The following is an 18,087-nucleotide window of genomic DNA, read 5'->3' as shown; positions in this document are numbered from 1 at the left end:
TTTCTCACAAGCACAGAGTACCATGCTGACCAGTAGCCATTTGATTTCTGCAGTTTGCAGCTACATTTGCCCAGTTCAAGCGCAAAACTGTCTCGCTTACCAATGGCACTTTGCCTCAGTGTCATTGAACTGACCAACTTGTACACAGCATGGAGCCACTTGCTTTTTGTTTTCTCTTTGCACCTGCACAGATAGATGCTTTCGCTAAATGAGACTGCCATCTGATCAAATGCATTTCTTGTATTTGTTTGGTTTTGCACCTGTATCATTAGCATTTGAGAAGTAATGACAAGTATTAGCTAGCTTCACGAGTGGACAATGAGATCCAAACTGCTGGAAGTGAAAGACAGTGCAGTCTGTCTATTTACACCAAGTACTGTAGAGGGGGAAGGACAGCTAGCAAGGTGGACTGGTCAAATCTTTCTGCCTGCTTTCCTCTTCTGTTGTGACCTCTTTGTTCTCACATTGCTATTCTTAGGGTCTTTGGGCTTCCTCCCTTTCTTTGTGCTCTCCCTCCAACTTCCAAGTTCCAAGCAGTCAACAAGTGTTCTCTGAATCTCTCTCTATCACCCAGTTAGAAAGAATGTCTACCATGCCTCTCCTATGACACTATGGATTTCTTTACCAATACAGAATATATTTTCCTTTCTTAAAGCAACAAGCCTTACATGGACTTTATTCTAAAGCAGCCTCCCATCTTCTGCTTGTATGCAGCCAGATTCAGCTAGTACAAATGAAACATTTTGGTATGAATCGGGTCTGGGGAAACATGTACAGTGGAGCAAATAGAACCATCCCAGGGTCATTTTGTATTGGGAAAACAGCATGGGAGGGGGAATGCTGAAATTCAGTCTCCCCACCCCATACACATTATGGTCCTGATCCAAATCAGGTGTGCTTGACAACAGCTTGCGGCAGGTCATGTCCAGAGTCAGGTGGAGAGAACCACCCAACTAGTGCAAAAACATCTTGTCAACTTTGGCCCTGAGACACTGTAGGAGTAAGTCTCAGCTTCAAAATCTCAAAAGGATTTAATTTTTTTCTACTATGGGTTGGATGCAACCTGCTTTTCAACTTGAGGGCGGCAGAGGCAGGGTTTCACTTTGACCACCAAAAGGCTATGCTATGGATCATGGAATCTACATGAACAAAAGCCCTGTGGGAATGGAGGGCTATAGTACTCAATGACATTCATTGACAAGCTGACTGAATCCAACACAAGGTGTCCTTTAAAAAATTGGAGGCAGCATAAGTGGCAGATGGGTGGCCAGGAAGGGTGGTGAGAGAGTCTGATCAAGTGAGAGAACAGTGTACTCATGCAAATGGATGTATCCAAATTCACTTGGATGCATCCAAAGAGTTTCCTGAGTAAATGGCTCCTTGCTCAAAACCTACCAGTAGGCAATTGAACAGATCTAGTGACTCTATGACTTGTATTTCCAGTTACTCATCCAACTCTCCCCATTAAAAAAAATCTTTTAGATCTATTATAACTAATTGCAGATTACTTGCTGACAACAGCATTTGTTAGTTCATGTAACTCATTATGTTAAAAATGCCTCTTAACAGTGTTCAGAGGGTAGGGAAGTCCTCTTACTTTTATTGATTTATTTATTAGATTTTTTTTTTAGTCACTGCTAACCCTAATGGTCTTGTAGCAACTTACAACATTAAAATCAACAAGGTATAAACTACATAAAACAAATAACAGATATAAAATATTTAAACTATTAAAATATATGGCTATTACCACATCACTGATAAAAACAGCCCAAACATGGTTACTTTGACTTGGAAAATTTCATCTCTGAAGAAGCATACTGACTATATTTTACAACTTAAAGGATTTTAACCCCCCCCCCCCCCGCAACCAAGTTTAGTTTATAGTGAACTTTACAATAAAACACAGAAATGTGATACTTACTTATAGAGCTGTTGTTGCTTGTAGTTGCTAATACCATTACAACAGTGGCTGTTGTTTGGGATGCTTTAGTCTCAATAGAAGATGATACAGAAGGATTTCTGAAAAAAGAAACTGAAAACACATAGCTTATTAGACTCTTTCCCTCTCCACATCAATGTAATCTGCTACTCTATGGCCGTTTTCCCACTCACGTTTTACTGGCGCCACGACCATCCTGACGCCGGCGAATCTGCCTGGATTTCGCATCAGAAGCTCCGGCGCTCCCAGAAGCGCCGGCTACTTCCGTCGCTAAGCCAGCGCAAACGGAAATCGCAAAGATGCAGGAAAACGTTTGCGCTGGCTTAGCGACGGAAAGCGCCGGCGCTTCTGTTGCGAAATCCATGCAGATTCGCCGGCGTCAGGATGGTCGTGGCGCCAGTAAAACGTGAGTGGGAAAACGGCCTATGATTCCATTTTGGTTTCTCCCTAAAATCACATCTGCCTTACATTTAGCATTATTTTAGCTTCTTGGTATACATCCCCTAAGTGTGTCCCTATGGCATTGTAAATAGATTGGATCCTGTGGAAATCTCATGGAAAGCATTGGTGGAAATCCATCTTCCCTTTCCCCTAGCACCCTGCCACCTGTCCTGAAAAGCCTCACTGAGGCTTGGGAGATCCTTATGATCAAAATGCACCATGGTATAAAGGGCCACAGTAATAAGGGGACAACAAATGATACGGTTTCCTCTCCCCTACTCCAAGCAGACAACAAGAAGGAGGAGATGACATCTTTGCCCGATGTCTTTGTAACACTTCCTTTATTTTCCTGCAACTAAACATAAGGGCATTGCTGGATAAAGCCTAATGTATATCCATATAATTAACTAGTGGAACACAATTTCACAGGATGTAGTGATGACCTCTAAGTCTGTTTCCTGTTTTTATTTATTAAATTCAGTTTCTAGACTGACTTCCCTTGTGAGAGGGGACATACATCATTTCATAACTAAGAGCAATAAATACATTAGTTAATCTAATTAGATGTCACTAAACTTCAGTTGTGCCATTGCCTCATAGGGAAGACAGAGGAGAAGAGTATTAGTCAGGCAAAAGACAGACAAAAAGACACGAGTGCCAGTCAGATAGAAACCATCACTGTTCTCAACCAAACACAGTGACCAACCAGATACCTTGGAAGCCCACAGTACAAAGGCCAAAGCCTGCCTGTTTTGCTGCCCATCCAGTACCTAGCATTCAGAGGTGTTCTAGTTCTGAACATGGACCTCCCATTGGCTAATAGACATTGATGAACCTACCCTTCATGATCAACAACAACAAAATTTTATTTATATCCCGCCCTCCCCGCCGGAGCAGGCTCAGGGCGGCTAACAACACAATTCAAGTTTAGCTATACAGATAGATGGACCTATCATCTCCTTTTAAAGTTATCTAACCCAGAGGTCATCACTACATCCCGTGGGACTGCATTCCACTAGTTATGGTTCTGTGAAGTACTTTCTTTTGTCTGTTCTGATTATGGTGTCAAGATCAACCAGACCACATCAGAGAGCAAAAAAACAGGAAATCCTGTACCCTTAGATACTTCAGCCTTGACTCTTCATAGCTTTTCTCCCAGTCTGCCTGCCATTTCTTTAGCAGTCCTCATGGGTAAATCAGTTCTTTGCATGTACAGTTTCTCTGCTATTTTCCTTCATCTGAAGGGGTGTCACCTTCTCCAGGCTCTGATGGGTATCTCATTCCCAGCTATCAGCAGACCATCTCCAAACTATTAGCTGCCATTGATGAAACATCAGCTGACTATCCCGTTCAATTAGGCAGCAATCCATCTTCTACAAGAATGGCTGGCCAGCAGCCTGAACAGAATTCTCGTTCCATTATACGTTTACAAAACGCATTAAAAAAATTCAAATCTTTGTATCATCTAAAGCAAACTAGAAAGCAGCTAATGAAACTATCACATAAAACAATTCAGAAAACAAACTAGCTATTGAGGCTGCAGTTTTAACTGGAAGACAGATGAGAAGGGAGATCTGGATGGGTTTCTGAACCCATTTCCATTTGTGGAGCTTTCTGTTTTCACTGAAAATTCATTTAATGTATTTAAAATATTTACAACCTGTTTTTCTTCCAGTTGATGGGTCCCAACCTGTTTTTGCCCCCTTGATGAAACAAAGCGTCTATCTGGACTAAGGATTCCCCCCTTTGATAGAAAAAAAAAATACTAGAAGTAGGATTGCCAAGAGGCCTGGAAAACATGTTCTGACACTTTAACAAAGGCTTAATAGGATGCGACTTACCAGGTAATTTAATTTACTTCCATGCCACGAAAAGCTTTTCCTGTGTATTCCCACACATTAACCTCAATGCAGAACTTTTTCTCCAGGCCAGTTGGCAACCATAATTAGAAGCTGAATACGAAACTATTTCAGTCCATAAATTAGAGCTGTAATCCACAGCACATTGCTTACTTGGTTCTCATAGCCTACCACTGTGCTTCCTGGTGCCCACTCTGGGCCCTGGGGAAACATCCAAAGATTCTTGAATGGAGCAGAAAAACAAACAAACAAGGAGCTTCTGACCACCATTTGATTGACTAGCAAAGCCATCATCTTGGGCAGCTGCGTCATAGCCATGTGTGCTCAGACAGACACAGACTTTCTTATGTCTTTAGGCTTGGCACCTCACGCTGACACATAGGGAGAAAATCCTCCCCATTCTGGCCCCCCCCCCAAAAAAAAACCCCTGAAACCAAACAGCAAAGCAAAAAGCTGATCCTGCCCACAACGGCAGCCATTTTATTACTGAATGGTAGCTAGCACTGCCAACTTCAGCTTGGTCAGTTCTTGGACATTTGAGGCTGGTGCTTGGGGTACTACTGCAAGTTTATATCTTTTAACCTCGTTTGAAGAACAGTGGGACTGGAGGAGGGGAGGGAGATAAGTGGTGCTGCAATGCAATAAAGTCTGCCTTTCAAAGTAGCCATTTCTTCTAAAACTGGAGATCAGTTATAATTGTGGAAGAACTCCAGGCCCCACCTGGTTGTTCATAACTGAGAAGCCCTTTTATGGTGTTGTTCACTACTCTTTCTCAAAATTCCAGAAGTGTCCAGGAGCTGAACAATATAAGGAACCCATCAGTTATAACAATATAACCATCAAAATCTGCATAACATTCCTGTGTAGGGTTGCCAATCCCCAGGTGGGGGCAGGGGATCCCCTGGTTTGGAGACCCTCCCCCCACTTCAGGGTCGTCAGAAAGCGGGGGGAGGGGAGGGAAATGTCTGCTGGAAACTCTGTTATTCCCTATGGAGATTAATTCCTATAGAAAATCATGGAGAATTGATCCGCAGGTATCTGGGGCTCAGGGGGGGGGCTGTTTTTTGGGATAGAGGCACCAAATTTTAAGTTTAGCATCTAGTGCCTCTCCCCAATATACCCCCTAAGTTTCAAAAAGATTGGAGCAGGGGGTCCAATTCTATGAGCCCCAAAAGAAGGTGCCTCTATCCTTCATTATTTCTTATGGAAGGAAGGAATTGAAAAGGTGTGCCATCCCTTTAAATGTGATGGCCAGAACTCCCTTTGGAGTTCAATTATGCTTGTCACAGCCTTGATCTTGGCTCCACCCTTAATGTCCCTGGCTCCACCCCCAAAGTCTCCTGGCTCCACCCCCAAAGTCCCCAGATGTTTCTTGAATTGGACTTGGTAACCCTATTCCTGTGGATTATAGTGTACCTGTGTGAACAATATAAAACTGAGTACTTGAACACAGGAAGTACTTAAGCACAATTTTGATGGCAGTCATTCCTTCTCTAGAATGAATTATCTACTTGCCATTTTGTTTTTTTAGAGTAACGAGCAACCTTCAAATTCAATTCACCTAATAAAGAAAGATGATGTTTTAGACTACAGGTATTAACACTGATAGTTAAAAGTCAGTGATGGCTCATGCTGTGAGTTGTGGGTGAGGCCACAACTGCTGAACAGCAGTAAAGAGGAGGAGACCCCATGTCCATACTGATGGGTATTGCTTCGCTTGGTAAGAACAGAAGAGTGTAGTGAGGAGACGGTTGGGGTTGCACTTAGTAGGTGAATGATGTCATTGCCCCTTAATGGATGTGGCTGACTTTAAAGCATGCCACTTTTACGATGCTTGACATTCATGATTAGGATTGCTAGGTCCAGGGCTTTTTTCTGTAGCAGGAACTCCCTTGCATATTAGGCCACACACCCCTGATGTAGTCAATCCTCCAAGAGCTTACAGGGCTCTTAGTACAGGGCCTACTGTAAGCTCCAGGAGAACTGGCTACATCAGGGGTGTGTGGCCTAATATGCAAAGGAGTTCCTGCTACAAAAAAAGCCCTGGCTAGGTCTGTGTTGGAAAATACCTGAAGACTTTGGGGGTGGAGCTGGGAGAGGGCAGGGTTTGGGGAGGGAGGAGCCTCAGCATAATACCATGCCATAGAGTCAAAGCAACCATTTTTTCCAGGGAAGCTGATCCTGCCAGCTGGAGAGCAATCGTAACAGCAGGAGATCTCCAGGTTCCACCTGGAGGCTGGCAAACCTATCCACACTATGGACTTGCATGGCCTGGGAATCCTACACTTCCCAAGACCTTCATTGTGCCTGACACACTGCCATTTCAGCCTCTCAGGTGTAAGAGCAGAAAGGGTGTCAAGGAATAATATTTTAGGGAAATTGTTCTGAAGCAGTCAAACATCATGAGCTGAACAATCTGTATTCCAAACCTGGTATTGGCGAATTTTGGAAAACTGCCATTTAAATCTACCCTGACTTAAAGTTTATATTGGCAGGAAACCTTATTGAAAGTATCTGCCATAACACTTTATATGCTCAACTTCTGGCTACTGCCTGGGAGAGGGACTGCATAGCAGACTTTAAAATCTTAAGGCTAAAATCCAGTCTTAGTTGTTATCTGGAGAAGAAATAGGAGGCTAATTTCACACTTCCAGTTTTCAAATATGAACACATTTCGGAGAGATTTTACTGAATTTCTCTCAAAACATTCAGTCTCCTTCTAAGAGGACCCTATAATAGAAAATAGACTTTCTGGACTGCTTATTTACTTACTGAGGCCAACTCACAACATGGAAACTAGGTTGAAGGATATAAAAATTCAAAATAACCTAGTGGCAGGAAGCTTTTCACCATGGCTAAACGCATTTAAACAAAGACACGGTTGGTACAAAAATTTACTGATTTTGGGAAGCTCACATAAGTTATTTCATTTACAAAACTTGTACCCACCTCCTGAAGGCTACTGAGGCAACTAACAGTTAAAACAAACATTATAAAAACATCATTAAAACAATCTATGTACATCCATAGAAAAACGGTATTTTCCCATCCTGCTCCTAGTGTGGGAATGCTAGATTTTTTTTTAAAGTTCACCTGTGGGAAGAAATTAGTGGCAGAAGCAAACAAATGAATGTTTCCGGTAAGAAAGATCCACAGTTTTTATACTGTATTAAGAAGATGTATTAATACAGCACCATTAAATGTTTTAAATAATTTAAATATGTAATTATGTTTTATTGGTTTTTAATGGAAGTAATGTGATGTTGTGAGCTGCCCTGAGTCCACTTGCAGAGAGGGCGGGATATAAGCTTAACGTAATAAATAAATAAATAAGATCCTCTCCTAGGTTGCCATCTACTGAATCTAAGAGGACAGGGGCATCCAAAGCACAGCCTCAGAAGATTCCAGTCCAGTCCTTGAGAGAAGTTGGAAAATTCAATAGGATAACATTTTCAGTTCTGGGGAAACTGAGGATTTTCCTCATTATCTGTTGAAACACAGTCTATATCATTCAACTGAGGCTCTGATGCTTCCCTTTCGTTTGGAAATACCATTTTGAGCAACTGCACCTGTGAGATCTGTTTTCTGTTAGACAGTACCAGTGAAAGTGTTACTGAAAGACAGCTGGATTTGTTCAATACAGCATATGAGCTTCACCAAGAACTATTTTGGAAAGCAATGCAACACCATGTGCTGCAGAGCAGGTAATTTATTTCAATACAATACTGTGTTGAATACAATACAATACATTTCTTCTGAAATGTTGTACCTAGTTGTCAGGACAAAAAAATCCATCAGTTTTTCCTTTCTTTTCCTTGTTTCCTTCCTTGCTAGTCACAGATTGACCTCTAAGTGACCTGGACATTTTCTAATTGTGTGGTGCCTTAGAAGGTTGCCCAGAGCCAGCTTGGTGTAGTGGTTAAGAGCAGCAGACTCTAATCTGGAGAACCAGATGTGATCCCTCACTCCATCACATGCAGCCAGCTGGATGAGCTTTGGTCAGGGACTGTTCTCACAGAGCTGTTCTCTCAAAAGCAGATCTCTCAGAGCTCTCTCAGCCCCACCTATCTCACAGGCTAACTGTTGTAGGGGGAGGAAGGAAAGGAGATTGTAAACCACTCTGAAACTCTTGGTGAAGGGCAGGGTATGCATCCAACTCTTCTTCCTCTTCCGTGTGTGGCCCAAGCTCCTCCTTGCAAAATGGGCTGCTCTTTGAGTGGCAGAGGTGGTGACACCACAGCTGCATCTGGACTGCTACCTTCACAATGAAAAGACTTTGGCTGCCATCTCTTCTCTGTCTCGGTCTTGTATCCCAGAATTACTACAGCTCTCCAAATTACAGAGATCAGTTCCCCTGGAGAAAATGGCTTCTTTGAAGGGTGGACTGCTGCTGTGCATGGCATTATACCCTGCTGATGTCCCTCCACTCCCAAAACCCTGCCTACCCGATGCTTTACCTCAAAATATCCAGGAATTTCTCAGCCTGAAGGCAGCAACCCTGCAAGGATGCAGTGGGTCCTACCATACTCATATTCAGGCCTGGCACGTCCATTGAGCCGGAGTAGGCAGCTGCCTGGAGCACGGAGCTGGGGAAAGGGCAGTGGTTTGGCCCTCCCTCCCACCTGTGCTTCTAAGCAGACTGAAATAGTCCGCTTAGAAGCAACAGCGAGGTTCCCGGTGTCAGCGTGTGTGCTGCTGCTGCCCACTGTTGCTCTGTCTCTCATGTCACAGATGCGAGGCAGAGCAATGGTGGGCAGCAGTGGTGTACATGCTGACACCAGGAATCTCTCTGCAGCTGTGCTTACCCTTGCTGGTGCTGGCGTTGGGATAGCAGTGGTGTCTTGCCTGGGGCACTGGCCTCGGGGCGGCATCTTAGCACTGCTGCTGTTCATACTTGGACCACGGTCTTCATGATGAGGAGGCAGTAGGGAAAAATGGCATGTGGGCTGCCACCTCTTTTCCTCAGTAACCACTGCCTCAGCACTGACTCTCTCAGCTACCAGAACAGGCCTGGCAGGACTGGTCAAAAATGGCATCATATGAAGTGCCAGTGCTTCATTATATAATGAGGACAGAAAATGATGTGGGCTTTTTTCCAAAGTTGTTTTAACTTTCCATCCCGCTCCTAGTGGGCCAACCAATAGTCATCACTAAGAATTAAGCTTATTGCTGACTGATAGCTTATTATGCCAAGCAATACAGTTATCGCTGCAAGAATAAATATCATAAACATCAGCATTCTCATGCTTTGGGTTTTGTTTGAGTCCTTTCCTTACACTGAATCAGACCATCAATCCATCTAGTTCAGTCCTGTCTACTCAAACTGGCAGCAGCTCTCCAGGGTCTCAACTAGCAGTCTTTCACATAACCTGGTCCTTTTTAAAATGGATATGCCAGGGATGGAACCTGGGGCCTTCTGAATGCAAAGCAGAGGCTTTCCCACTAAGCCATAGCCCTGCTTTGTGTACTGCTTACAGAATGAGGCAGAAAATAAAACAGGCTTTAGCACATCTGTGAATAATGTGGTAAAGTCACCACCAATGCTCCCTCTAAGCTATGGAGTCTTGTAAGCAAAAATTCAACTTTGAGCAACTGCCATCAAAAGTTGTGAATGAGCAATTTGGCTGCTGCATAAATTAGTTTGCTCTGGGGCCATACTTCCTGAGTTAAGACAAAAATGTGTGACTGTGAGCCAACTCACACTAACTCACCTTAGGTGCAACACTGGTCACCACAAAGTAATCTTTCTTTGCCATCTATGCATTATCAAGTGGCCTATGAATTTGCTTCCATGTGATAAAATTTCTGGTGAGCATCCACGATTTGTGGAGAGAGATTCAGCTGCCACTTCTGCTGCAACCTCATGCCTCCTAAAATTTTGTTTCTGGGGATCAGCAGACCCTCAGGAATAATTCAGGGAACACATTGTGAGTCTGATGAGGGAGGGTAGGATTGGCATAATCACTCTTCCGCAAATTCTGTTGGAGGAACTGGATGGCTGGAGACATCACCATTCATTCACATGATAATCAACTATTCATTTTTGAAACGTTTCCAGGATGTAACACAGTGATTTTTTCCATATCAAAAACCAGGGTGTGGGTTTGAAATATCAGCTACCAGGGAAGCCACCCACACCTTTTGTCCTCCTTTCTGTCACTTAAGTTTTCAGTAGCTTAGGGCTTCTCTGTATAAAGCAGGCATAATAACATTAATACTCACTTACTTTGCAGGGGAGTTGGGAAGATGAATTAGTAAATGCCGCCAAAGCATTTTTGAAAATGAAAAAGTGTTAACCTTTATTAGAGGGAGGCTCTTCTAAGGGACAATTCAGCTTCACTCCTAGACTGCAGCAGAGAATTAATCACTTTGAGAAGAGTAAATGGCCCTCTGAGGAAATCATTCCAAACGTGATTTGCTCCATTATTGCTGTGCTGGTTTTGATGTCAGCACATACTTTTTTCTTTAGACAGTAAGGGAATGCAAGCTGAAGCTCCTACTGTAGCAGCAGTAACTACAAAGAATTCAGAGGGAAAGACAATACAGAAAGGAGAAGTAAAATGACTGAGGTGATGGAGTACTTGTCTTAAACTGACCAGTTTAAGATGTTGTCAACTTTAGCTTAGAAAAGTTGCTCCTTCCTTCCTTGTCAACTTGTCAAGGAACCCCAATCTGAAGGTCACTAAAAAAGAAGCCCTAAGGACAGCTTACTTACCTTTCTCAGCAACACACAGCTCAGGAAACCACTGAGTGTGTTAGGCTACGCTTGTGAACCAGCAATGAGCCCCAATATAGGGATATGCTAAATGTATTAATAAAAGTCCAATCCAGACCACATCAATCAGAAATACAGTGAATTCTGTATTAAAACAGAATTGTTTCTGATTCAATTGTTTCTGACATTTTGGAGCAGTAGGAAACCTTAGGCATATCCTGTTACTCTGCTATACTTTACTTTTTCTAAGGTACCATGCCAAAGCACGTCTTTTAATCAGATTTTTAATATGGGGTTTTCTCTTACCAGCTTTTAAGTGGCTTGCTTCCGTTTCATGGAGAATTTTTATATGCTATGTCCAGTGGTTTATTTGTAATTACTTGTTTATATATTGTGATCTTGCTTAAATTGTGAGCTGCCTCAAACAGGACTCTGAGGAGCCAGCACAGAAATATCCTAAATAAATATTTTTTTTCATAAGCAATGAGAGGTAGGAGAGACTGAAAAGATAAGCAGCAAGGGAGCAGATGTGTGTGCAATAGAAATATTCAACATTTGCAGAACAGTCAGCTAATCTCTCTACTGAGCAGACTTGTCCCAATGGGCATTTCTGTGCACAGCATTTCGACTTTCTGCCAGTCAGTGAAGTGTCTCTGTAGCTTTGCTGGGCACAGGTCCTAATTTTACATGGCTTTCATTCTCTGCTGCAACATCAGCAAGGACAAAGCTTTCACTTTAAATCCCTAAATGGTTTGGGACCAAGGTATCTGAAGAATTGTTTGGTTCTAGATAATCATGCAGATTTCTTATGATCTTCAGTGCAGACAACGGACCAAAGGCTGCTTTGCTTACACATACTGGTAGGCAGGCAGACTGGGCAGATGGAGGAGGAAGAGAGAGATAAGTATGGATGCAGCAAAAGACACAGGCTTTGTAGCCATCTACACACACATATCCATGATAGTCAACAGACTGGGGGAGAGCGGGACTGAAGGTTTCACCCCCCACAGTTGTAAAGGGCCATTCTCATACAAACATAATGGCCATAAGCACAGATGACTTTAAAATGGCTTAGGCAAATTCATGAAGGAGATACATCCAGAGCCTACAAGCTAAGACTCTCATATTCAGAGGCATTGTTTTTAACCCTGTCTTTCCAATAAAATGCCCCACCTGTCTAAAAATCACAAAACAAAAACATAATAAAATGACACAAAAACCCTAATCCCAAAAAATATTAAATAAAACAGCAAGCAGCACAATAAATAAAACTATATCAGCCAAAAAATTTTCTTGTCAACTTCTAAACTTAGAGCAACCAGCATGATGAACTAGAATCAGATACAAACTGGAAGCTGATCAAATGCTTTCAACATGAGGATTTTAGATCAGCTGAACCCTCTGAGAGGTCTTGAAAAGAAGCTCCACGCAGAGAGAGTTACACTACTTCAAAGTGAGCAGCACATGGATAACCATGGTCCATGACTACATCATTGCGCTCCACAGAAATGCTTTTAACCACCAACTGAAAGAGATCAATAACAATGGATGGCTATCCCCATAACTTAGAGATTCCCCCAGATGCATATGAGTGCCATCCACTAGAGAAAGCTTGAGTAGACTTACTATTGATACTTTACTGTCACAGATACAGCATTTTAAGTGGAAGAATCCAACAAATTTAAGCCATGAATTTTGATGGAAATTATTAACTATAATCCACTGATAACAAGTAAATCAAACAGGGTTATTGCATACCATGTTGAAGGGCCAAGGTTTGCCTAAAAATTAGGTAATCAAAATTCCCTTCTCAAGCACATGACTTTATGGTCACAGGAGCATGGTGGCTGAAATGTAAGGTTAAACCCCCCCCCCCCACAATTGATTTCATTATTAAAAATAACTTAATCATTTTGAGGGGAAGAAAGTTCAGATATGTTGACTCAGTGTTTCTTGGGAAACAGTTTCAGCCATAGAGCAATAAGTTCCACATTTTGAATAAATGTTGCCCTATACAATATTCCAAATGTACCATTCTAAATTTTCTTACTTAAGCTACTGACCGTCCTCTTTCTTCATGTATTAAAAGACGAAGAGAGTGGTAACATTATATGACATTTCTGTGTCTTCATTATTTAATATAGTAACCCTGCTCTACTTTCCCTTCATGTGAGAGTTCATCCAGGAATTAACTATTTTACTGACCTCACAATAGCCTCCAATCAATTTGTACTGTATTTGAGATGGCTATCTGATTTTAACCTTGTATTATTGACTGTCTGATTTTAACCTTATATTATTGACTGAAAGAACTTCTTTCACAACAGCCAGCAGTATGCTGTTTTGTTCTGTTTAGTAACTAGGTGGCTGGGAAGGGAGTCATGAGCAGATGGTCTGGTGGTGCGCAAGAGGGGGGACCAAAAACTGGAAGCAGCCCATCAGATTGTGCTGTGCAGGGTAACCATATCTTGCAGAAAGGCACTTGCCCTGCAGCAGGGGTACACACTTCAAACAGTTACACAGGCCATAATGGATTATGACTGGAGCTTTAAATGGCTGACCTGCAACATCATTTGGCTGTGTCCCATGATGTCATCATCTGGTTCCATTACATAACTGTGAGTTGAAAGGTTTCTCATCTGGGACAGGAAAAGCCTTTGTTGCATCCCAGGACAAGAGAGGCCTAGTACAGCAGCAGGACAAAATTGGTGGAGAAAAGCGATGTAACTGGAAATGACATGATGTGTCACTGTGATGTCACATCCAATTAAGTGACTGGAAGTGTCACAGCAGATACCATAGATGATGTTGTGAACATTGGGTTCTGACTCCTTGATGAATTTCTCACCAGGCCCCAGCAGGGATTTAGGGAGATGGTTCCTCAGATAGGGAATATTCAGATCCTTCCCTCTCCGTGGAAATTGCTGCTGGGTCCTGATGAGAAGCTGGGGGGGGGGGTTCTCAGAATACAGACTGCCTCCCCATGGAAACAGCTCACCATAGTCCTGTCCACAAGTTATAATGAACACATGTTCAGTTTGTGTACAGCGTGCACTTGATTTTTCTTTATACGTGTGCTGAGTAGTTCTCAAGTCTCATTTGATGCATTTACAACTGAATGTGTGACTGATCTATACATTTCTCTAGGGCCCCAGGTTCATTTGTGAATGAACACACCCTGGCTCTTTCTTACAGACATATGTGCAGGATGTACATGAAGTCACTGTTACGTGTGAACAGGGTATGCATCCCTGCAGGGACACAGCAGGAAATCTGTTGGGCAACCTTGGGTGGGAAGGGAGCTGGGGGTCAGCATTCTGATCCCTACATCCCAAGAATGCTGTTGCAATGTCCCAGATGAAGCTCAGAGAGTGGAGAAGGTCAGAATTGACTCCCACCTGAAAACATAGGCCATACAATAAGAATCCACTGGGCTTCTTGTGGCCAATGGGCCATATATAGTACAATCCTGCCCAGCAGAAACGAACATGACAAGGGCATGAGAAAAGGTCAAAATTAATCCAAATCTAAAGGCACTCCTGCTTGTATAGACATGATCCTCACTCTAATTTCCTCATGCTTCTCATTCCAAAAATCCAGCTCAGAAGAGATTTCTTGTATTAAATTGTAGACCAAATGTTAATTTTGACTTGAAAGGAAGTCCTTGAAGAAGATTTATTGGAAGAAAATGGAATGGAAACATACAGCAAAGAGATTTAATGCAATCAGTAGACCCTTAAGGCATTGAGGTAAGCTAAAAACGCCATATACTGTACATTATTACAATCGCTTATCACTACTTTGAAATTCCAGAGAAGTATAAAGTTGAGACCTTACCTGCGCTTGTTGAAGCTGTGCTTGTTGTCACTGATGATCCTGTGGATTGTGTACAGATAACATTAAGTATTCGATCATTTTATATTGCAGTTCAAGTTAATATGTCAATACAAGAGTAAAAAGCTAGGGACTAACTGAAGCCAAGCTTTGCTTTAGTAGAACTTCAGATTTGATTTTTATTACACCTTACTTGCATGTTATAACATTTTATCTTGTGAGGTAAGCTAGTCTGAGAGATACTGACTGGTAAGATATGTGTGTGTGTGTCAGGCCTAGGTATCCCATCATGAATACGTGAAGCTGCTTATGACCAAGACCAATTTCCCACTCACCTTACGCTGCTCTCACATTCCTCTTCTCAGCTGCGCTTCTGTCCAATTTCACACTATCTTCCCCGGGGTTGCAACTAGCATCGCCTTTTTCTGTGGCAAACAGAAACCTCTAAAAACCAGTTTCTGTTTGCCATGCGAAAAAGGTGATGCTAGTTGCAGCCCCGAGCAGATAGTGTGAAATCAGACGGAAGCCCCACTGAGAAGATGAATGTGAGAGCGGCATAAGGGGAGTGGGAAATCAGTCCAAGTCAGGTAATTGATGATCTATCAGCATCAGTACTATCTGTTCTGAAGAGCAGGGGCTCAGCAGGATCTCAGTCTTTCATTAAGGTCGCCAGGTAGTGTTTGGGAGAGCTGTAGACAAAGATATGGCAGAGAGCAACTCTGACTGCTGTGTCATGTCACTTCTGGTAAACTGCCCCCCCCACACACACACAGATGTGACAAAAGATAGCTCTAGAAATTGCTGGGAACTCTATGGTAAAACCACAGAGGTTCAATGCCAGAATTTAACTTTGAAACAAAGAAACTGTTAACGGTATGCCTTTGACACAGACACACACGGTACTTTCCCCAGGCCACTGAAAAAAAGGGTTTCCAAGTCCAAGGACACCAGTTCCCAATAGCCTGAACATTTGGCAGCTTTCATTTTATAAATTAGGTGCTAGTGCTGTAGGCCTAATGCACATACAGTCATCACGTGATAGCTGCAATTAGTGTCAAATGTTGACTTCCATGAATGAAGGCACCACTGGGGTGAAAAAACACCATAGACCTAGGTTTCATCTACGTGATTTTGTCAGCGGAGGCAATTTGTAAATGCAGTTTACAAAGGAATGAATGGAAGATCAAGCAATGCATATATTCATGCATTAAATGGTGTCCCCTTGATCATAGTCTCAAGAGTATTTGTGACAAAAAAACACTCAGTTCACAGTTCAGAGTCCAAGAGGAAATCCCAGTTATAGGGATAGAATTCATAACCTAAAGATATTCCCTTATATTTAACAATGTTGGGGAACTGGTATGGTCTTGCTTCAAGACCTTAATTCTGTTACAAGCCAAGATAACTGTTTTGGCTGCAATGTTTCAAAAAAAAATTTTTGAGCGAGGTGGAGGCTTTCCTGGGAGTAAGGCCCATTAGAGTAACATGGGACATACTTAAGAGTTGCCAATCCCCAGGTGAGGGCAGGCTCTCCCCCTGCTTCAGGGTCATCAGAAAGCAGGGGCGGTCTACTGAGCACTCCATTATTCCCTATGGAAACTGATTCCCACAGGGTATCATTGAGAATTAATCTGTGGATATCCAGGGCTCTGTGTTTTGAGGTAGAGGCACCAGATTTGCAGCATAGCATCCAGTGCCTCTCCCCAAAATACCCTCCATGTTTCAAAAAGATTGGACTGGGGGGTCCAAATCTATGAGCCCCCAAAGAAGGTGCCACTACCCTCCATTATTTCCAGTGAAGGGAAGGCATTTTAAAAGTGTCTGGCCCTTTAAATGTGATGGCCAGAACTCCCTTTCGAGTTAAATGATGCTCATCACAACCTTGCTCCTGGCTCCACCCCCAATGTCTCCTGGCTCCACCCTCAAAATCCTCAAATATTTATTGAATTGGACTTGGCAACCCTAGCCATACTCCTGAGCAAAGGAATCAAGATACCCAGGATGAAGGACATGCAGAAAATGAGCGACTGATTCTCTCCCAGACATGAGAGGTGATTTAAAACAGGTTCTGTCATAACATAGCTCCTCTTTATAGACAGGTCGGGCTGCTTTATAATTAATTAAGTGTAATACATTTTGTTGAAAATTTTCTGAGTGCTGTTGAGTTGTTCATTTATAAAATGTTTTTAATTGTATTTTATTGTTCTATTTTATGTTGTACTCCGCCCTGAGCCATACGGGGAATGGGCGGAATAGAAATATACTAAATAAATAAATAAGTCTTTAAATTACCCTTGGAGTTTGGCTGCAATGGACTAACAGGACACCCCCCCCCAACCCCCCCTCCCTAATTGTAAATTTCACAGGCATTCTGAACACAGTCTTCAGATTATGCCAGTAGGCTTGCACAAAAGGTGTTAATCTAGGGTTAACTGCCAGGTGGGGTAGGGTTGCCACTTGCCAGGGCTTCTGGTGGAGGCAGGGATCCCCTGCCATAGATCAGCTGGGGGACTTTCCAGGAGAAAGAGGGAGGCCCAGGCTATGTCACTGGTGATGCTGCAATGGCACCTCCAGTATGAACTAGAAGTGACATGATCATGTTGGCAATGTACAGGAAGCCATTTTTACCAGAGTTCTGCCCAAATACCAGAGCATCACTGCAATATCACCATGTGATTATATCACTTCCAGTACAAGCCAGAAGTGACATAGCTAGGTCCAGGGCTTTTTTTATAAGATAAGATAAGATAAATTTATTTTTATATCCCGCCCTCCCCCGCCAAAGGCGGGCTCAGGGCGGCTCACAGACATGGAACACCATGATATAAATAAAATACAATATAAAACAAACAGTTTTAAAATACAATTCAGTTACAATTCAATTACATAGTTAATTAAATGGATAAAACAGGTGCTATAAAGTGCTATAGATCACAATCATGCACAAGATGGCTGGATGGCTACAGATCTGTTTAGCCAGGTTCTGTCCCAAAAGCAAGCTGAAACAGAGAGGTTTTGCAAGCCCTGCGGAACTGGTTCAGGTCCCGCAGGGCTCGCACCATCTCTGGAAGTTGATTCCACCATCGAGGGGCCATTGCTGAAAAGGCTTGCTCTCTGGTTGTCTTCAGTCTAGCCTCTCTTGGCCCAGGGATTTTTAAGAGGTTTTGAGAGCTAGATCTCAGTGCTCTCTGGGGAACATATGGGGAGAGGCGGTCCCTAAGGTAGGCAGGTCCTCGGCCATATAGGGCTTTAAAGGTAATAACCAGCACCTTATAGCGAACACGGTAAACAACCGG

General features: G+C 42.7%; 1 protein-coding gene across 2 annotated transcripts in view; it reads right to left on the bottom strand.

Moving 5' to 3' along the window:
- EMCN (endomucin) overlaps positions 1–18,087 on the bottom strand; it is a 66,545-nt gene that overhangs the window by 23,969 nt on the left and 24,489 nt on the right. For both annotated transcript variants that reach the window (XM_060247341.1, XM_060247342.1), the window contains exons 3-4: positions 14,795–14,833; positions 1,925–2,035 (exon numbers count right to left, since the gene is read on the bottom strand). In XM_060247341.1, coding sequence (XP_060103324.1) covers positions 1,925–2,035; positions 14,795–14,833 — 150 coding nt within the window. The remainder of the gene's footprint in view (positions 1–1,924; positions 2,036–14,794; positions 14,834–18,087) is intronic.

Source organism: Heteronotia binoei, chromosome 9 (assembly GCF_032191835.1).
Source record: "Heteronotia binoei isolate CCM8104 ecotype False Entrance Well chromosome 9, APGP_CSIRO_Hbin_v1, whole genome shotgun sequence".
Lineage (NCBI taxonomy): Eukaryota > Metazoa > Chordata > Lepidosauria > Squamata > Gekkonidae > Heteronotia > Heteronotia binoei.
The sequence above is the reverse complement of the archived record's forward strand: the minus strand, read 5'-3'. Positions and strand labels throughout refer to the sequence as shown.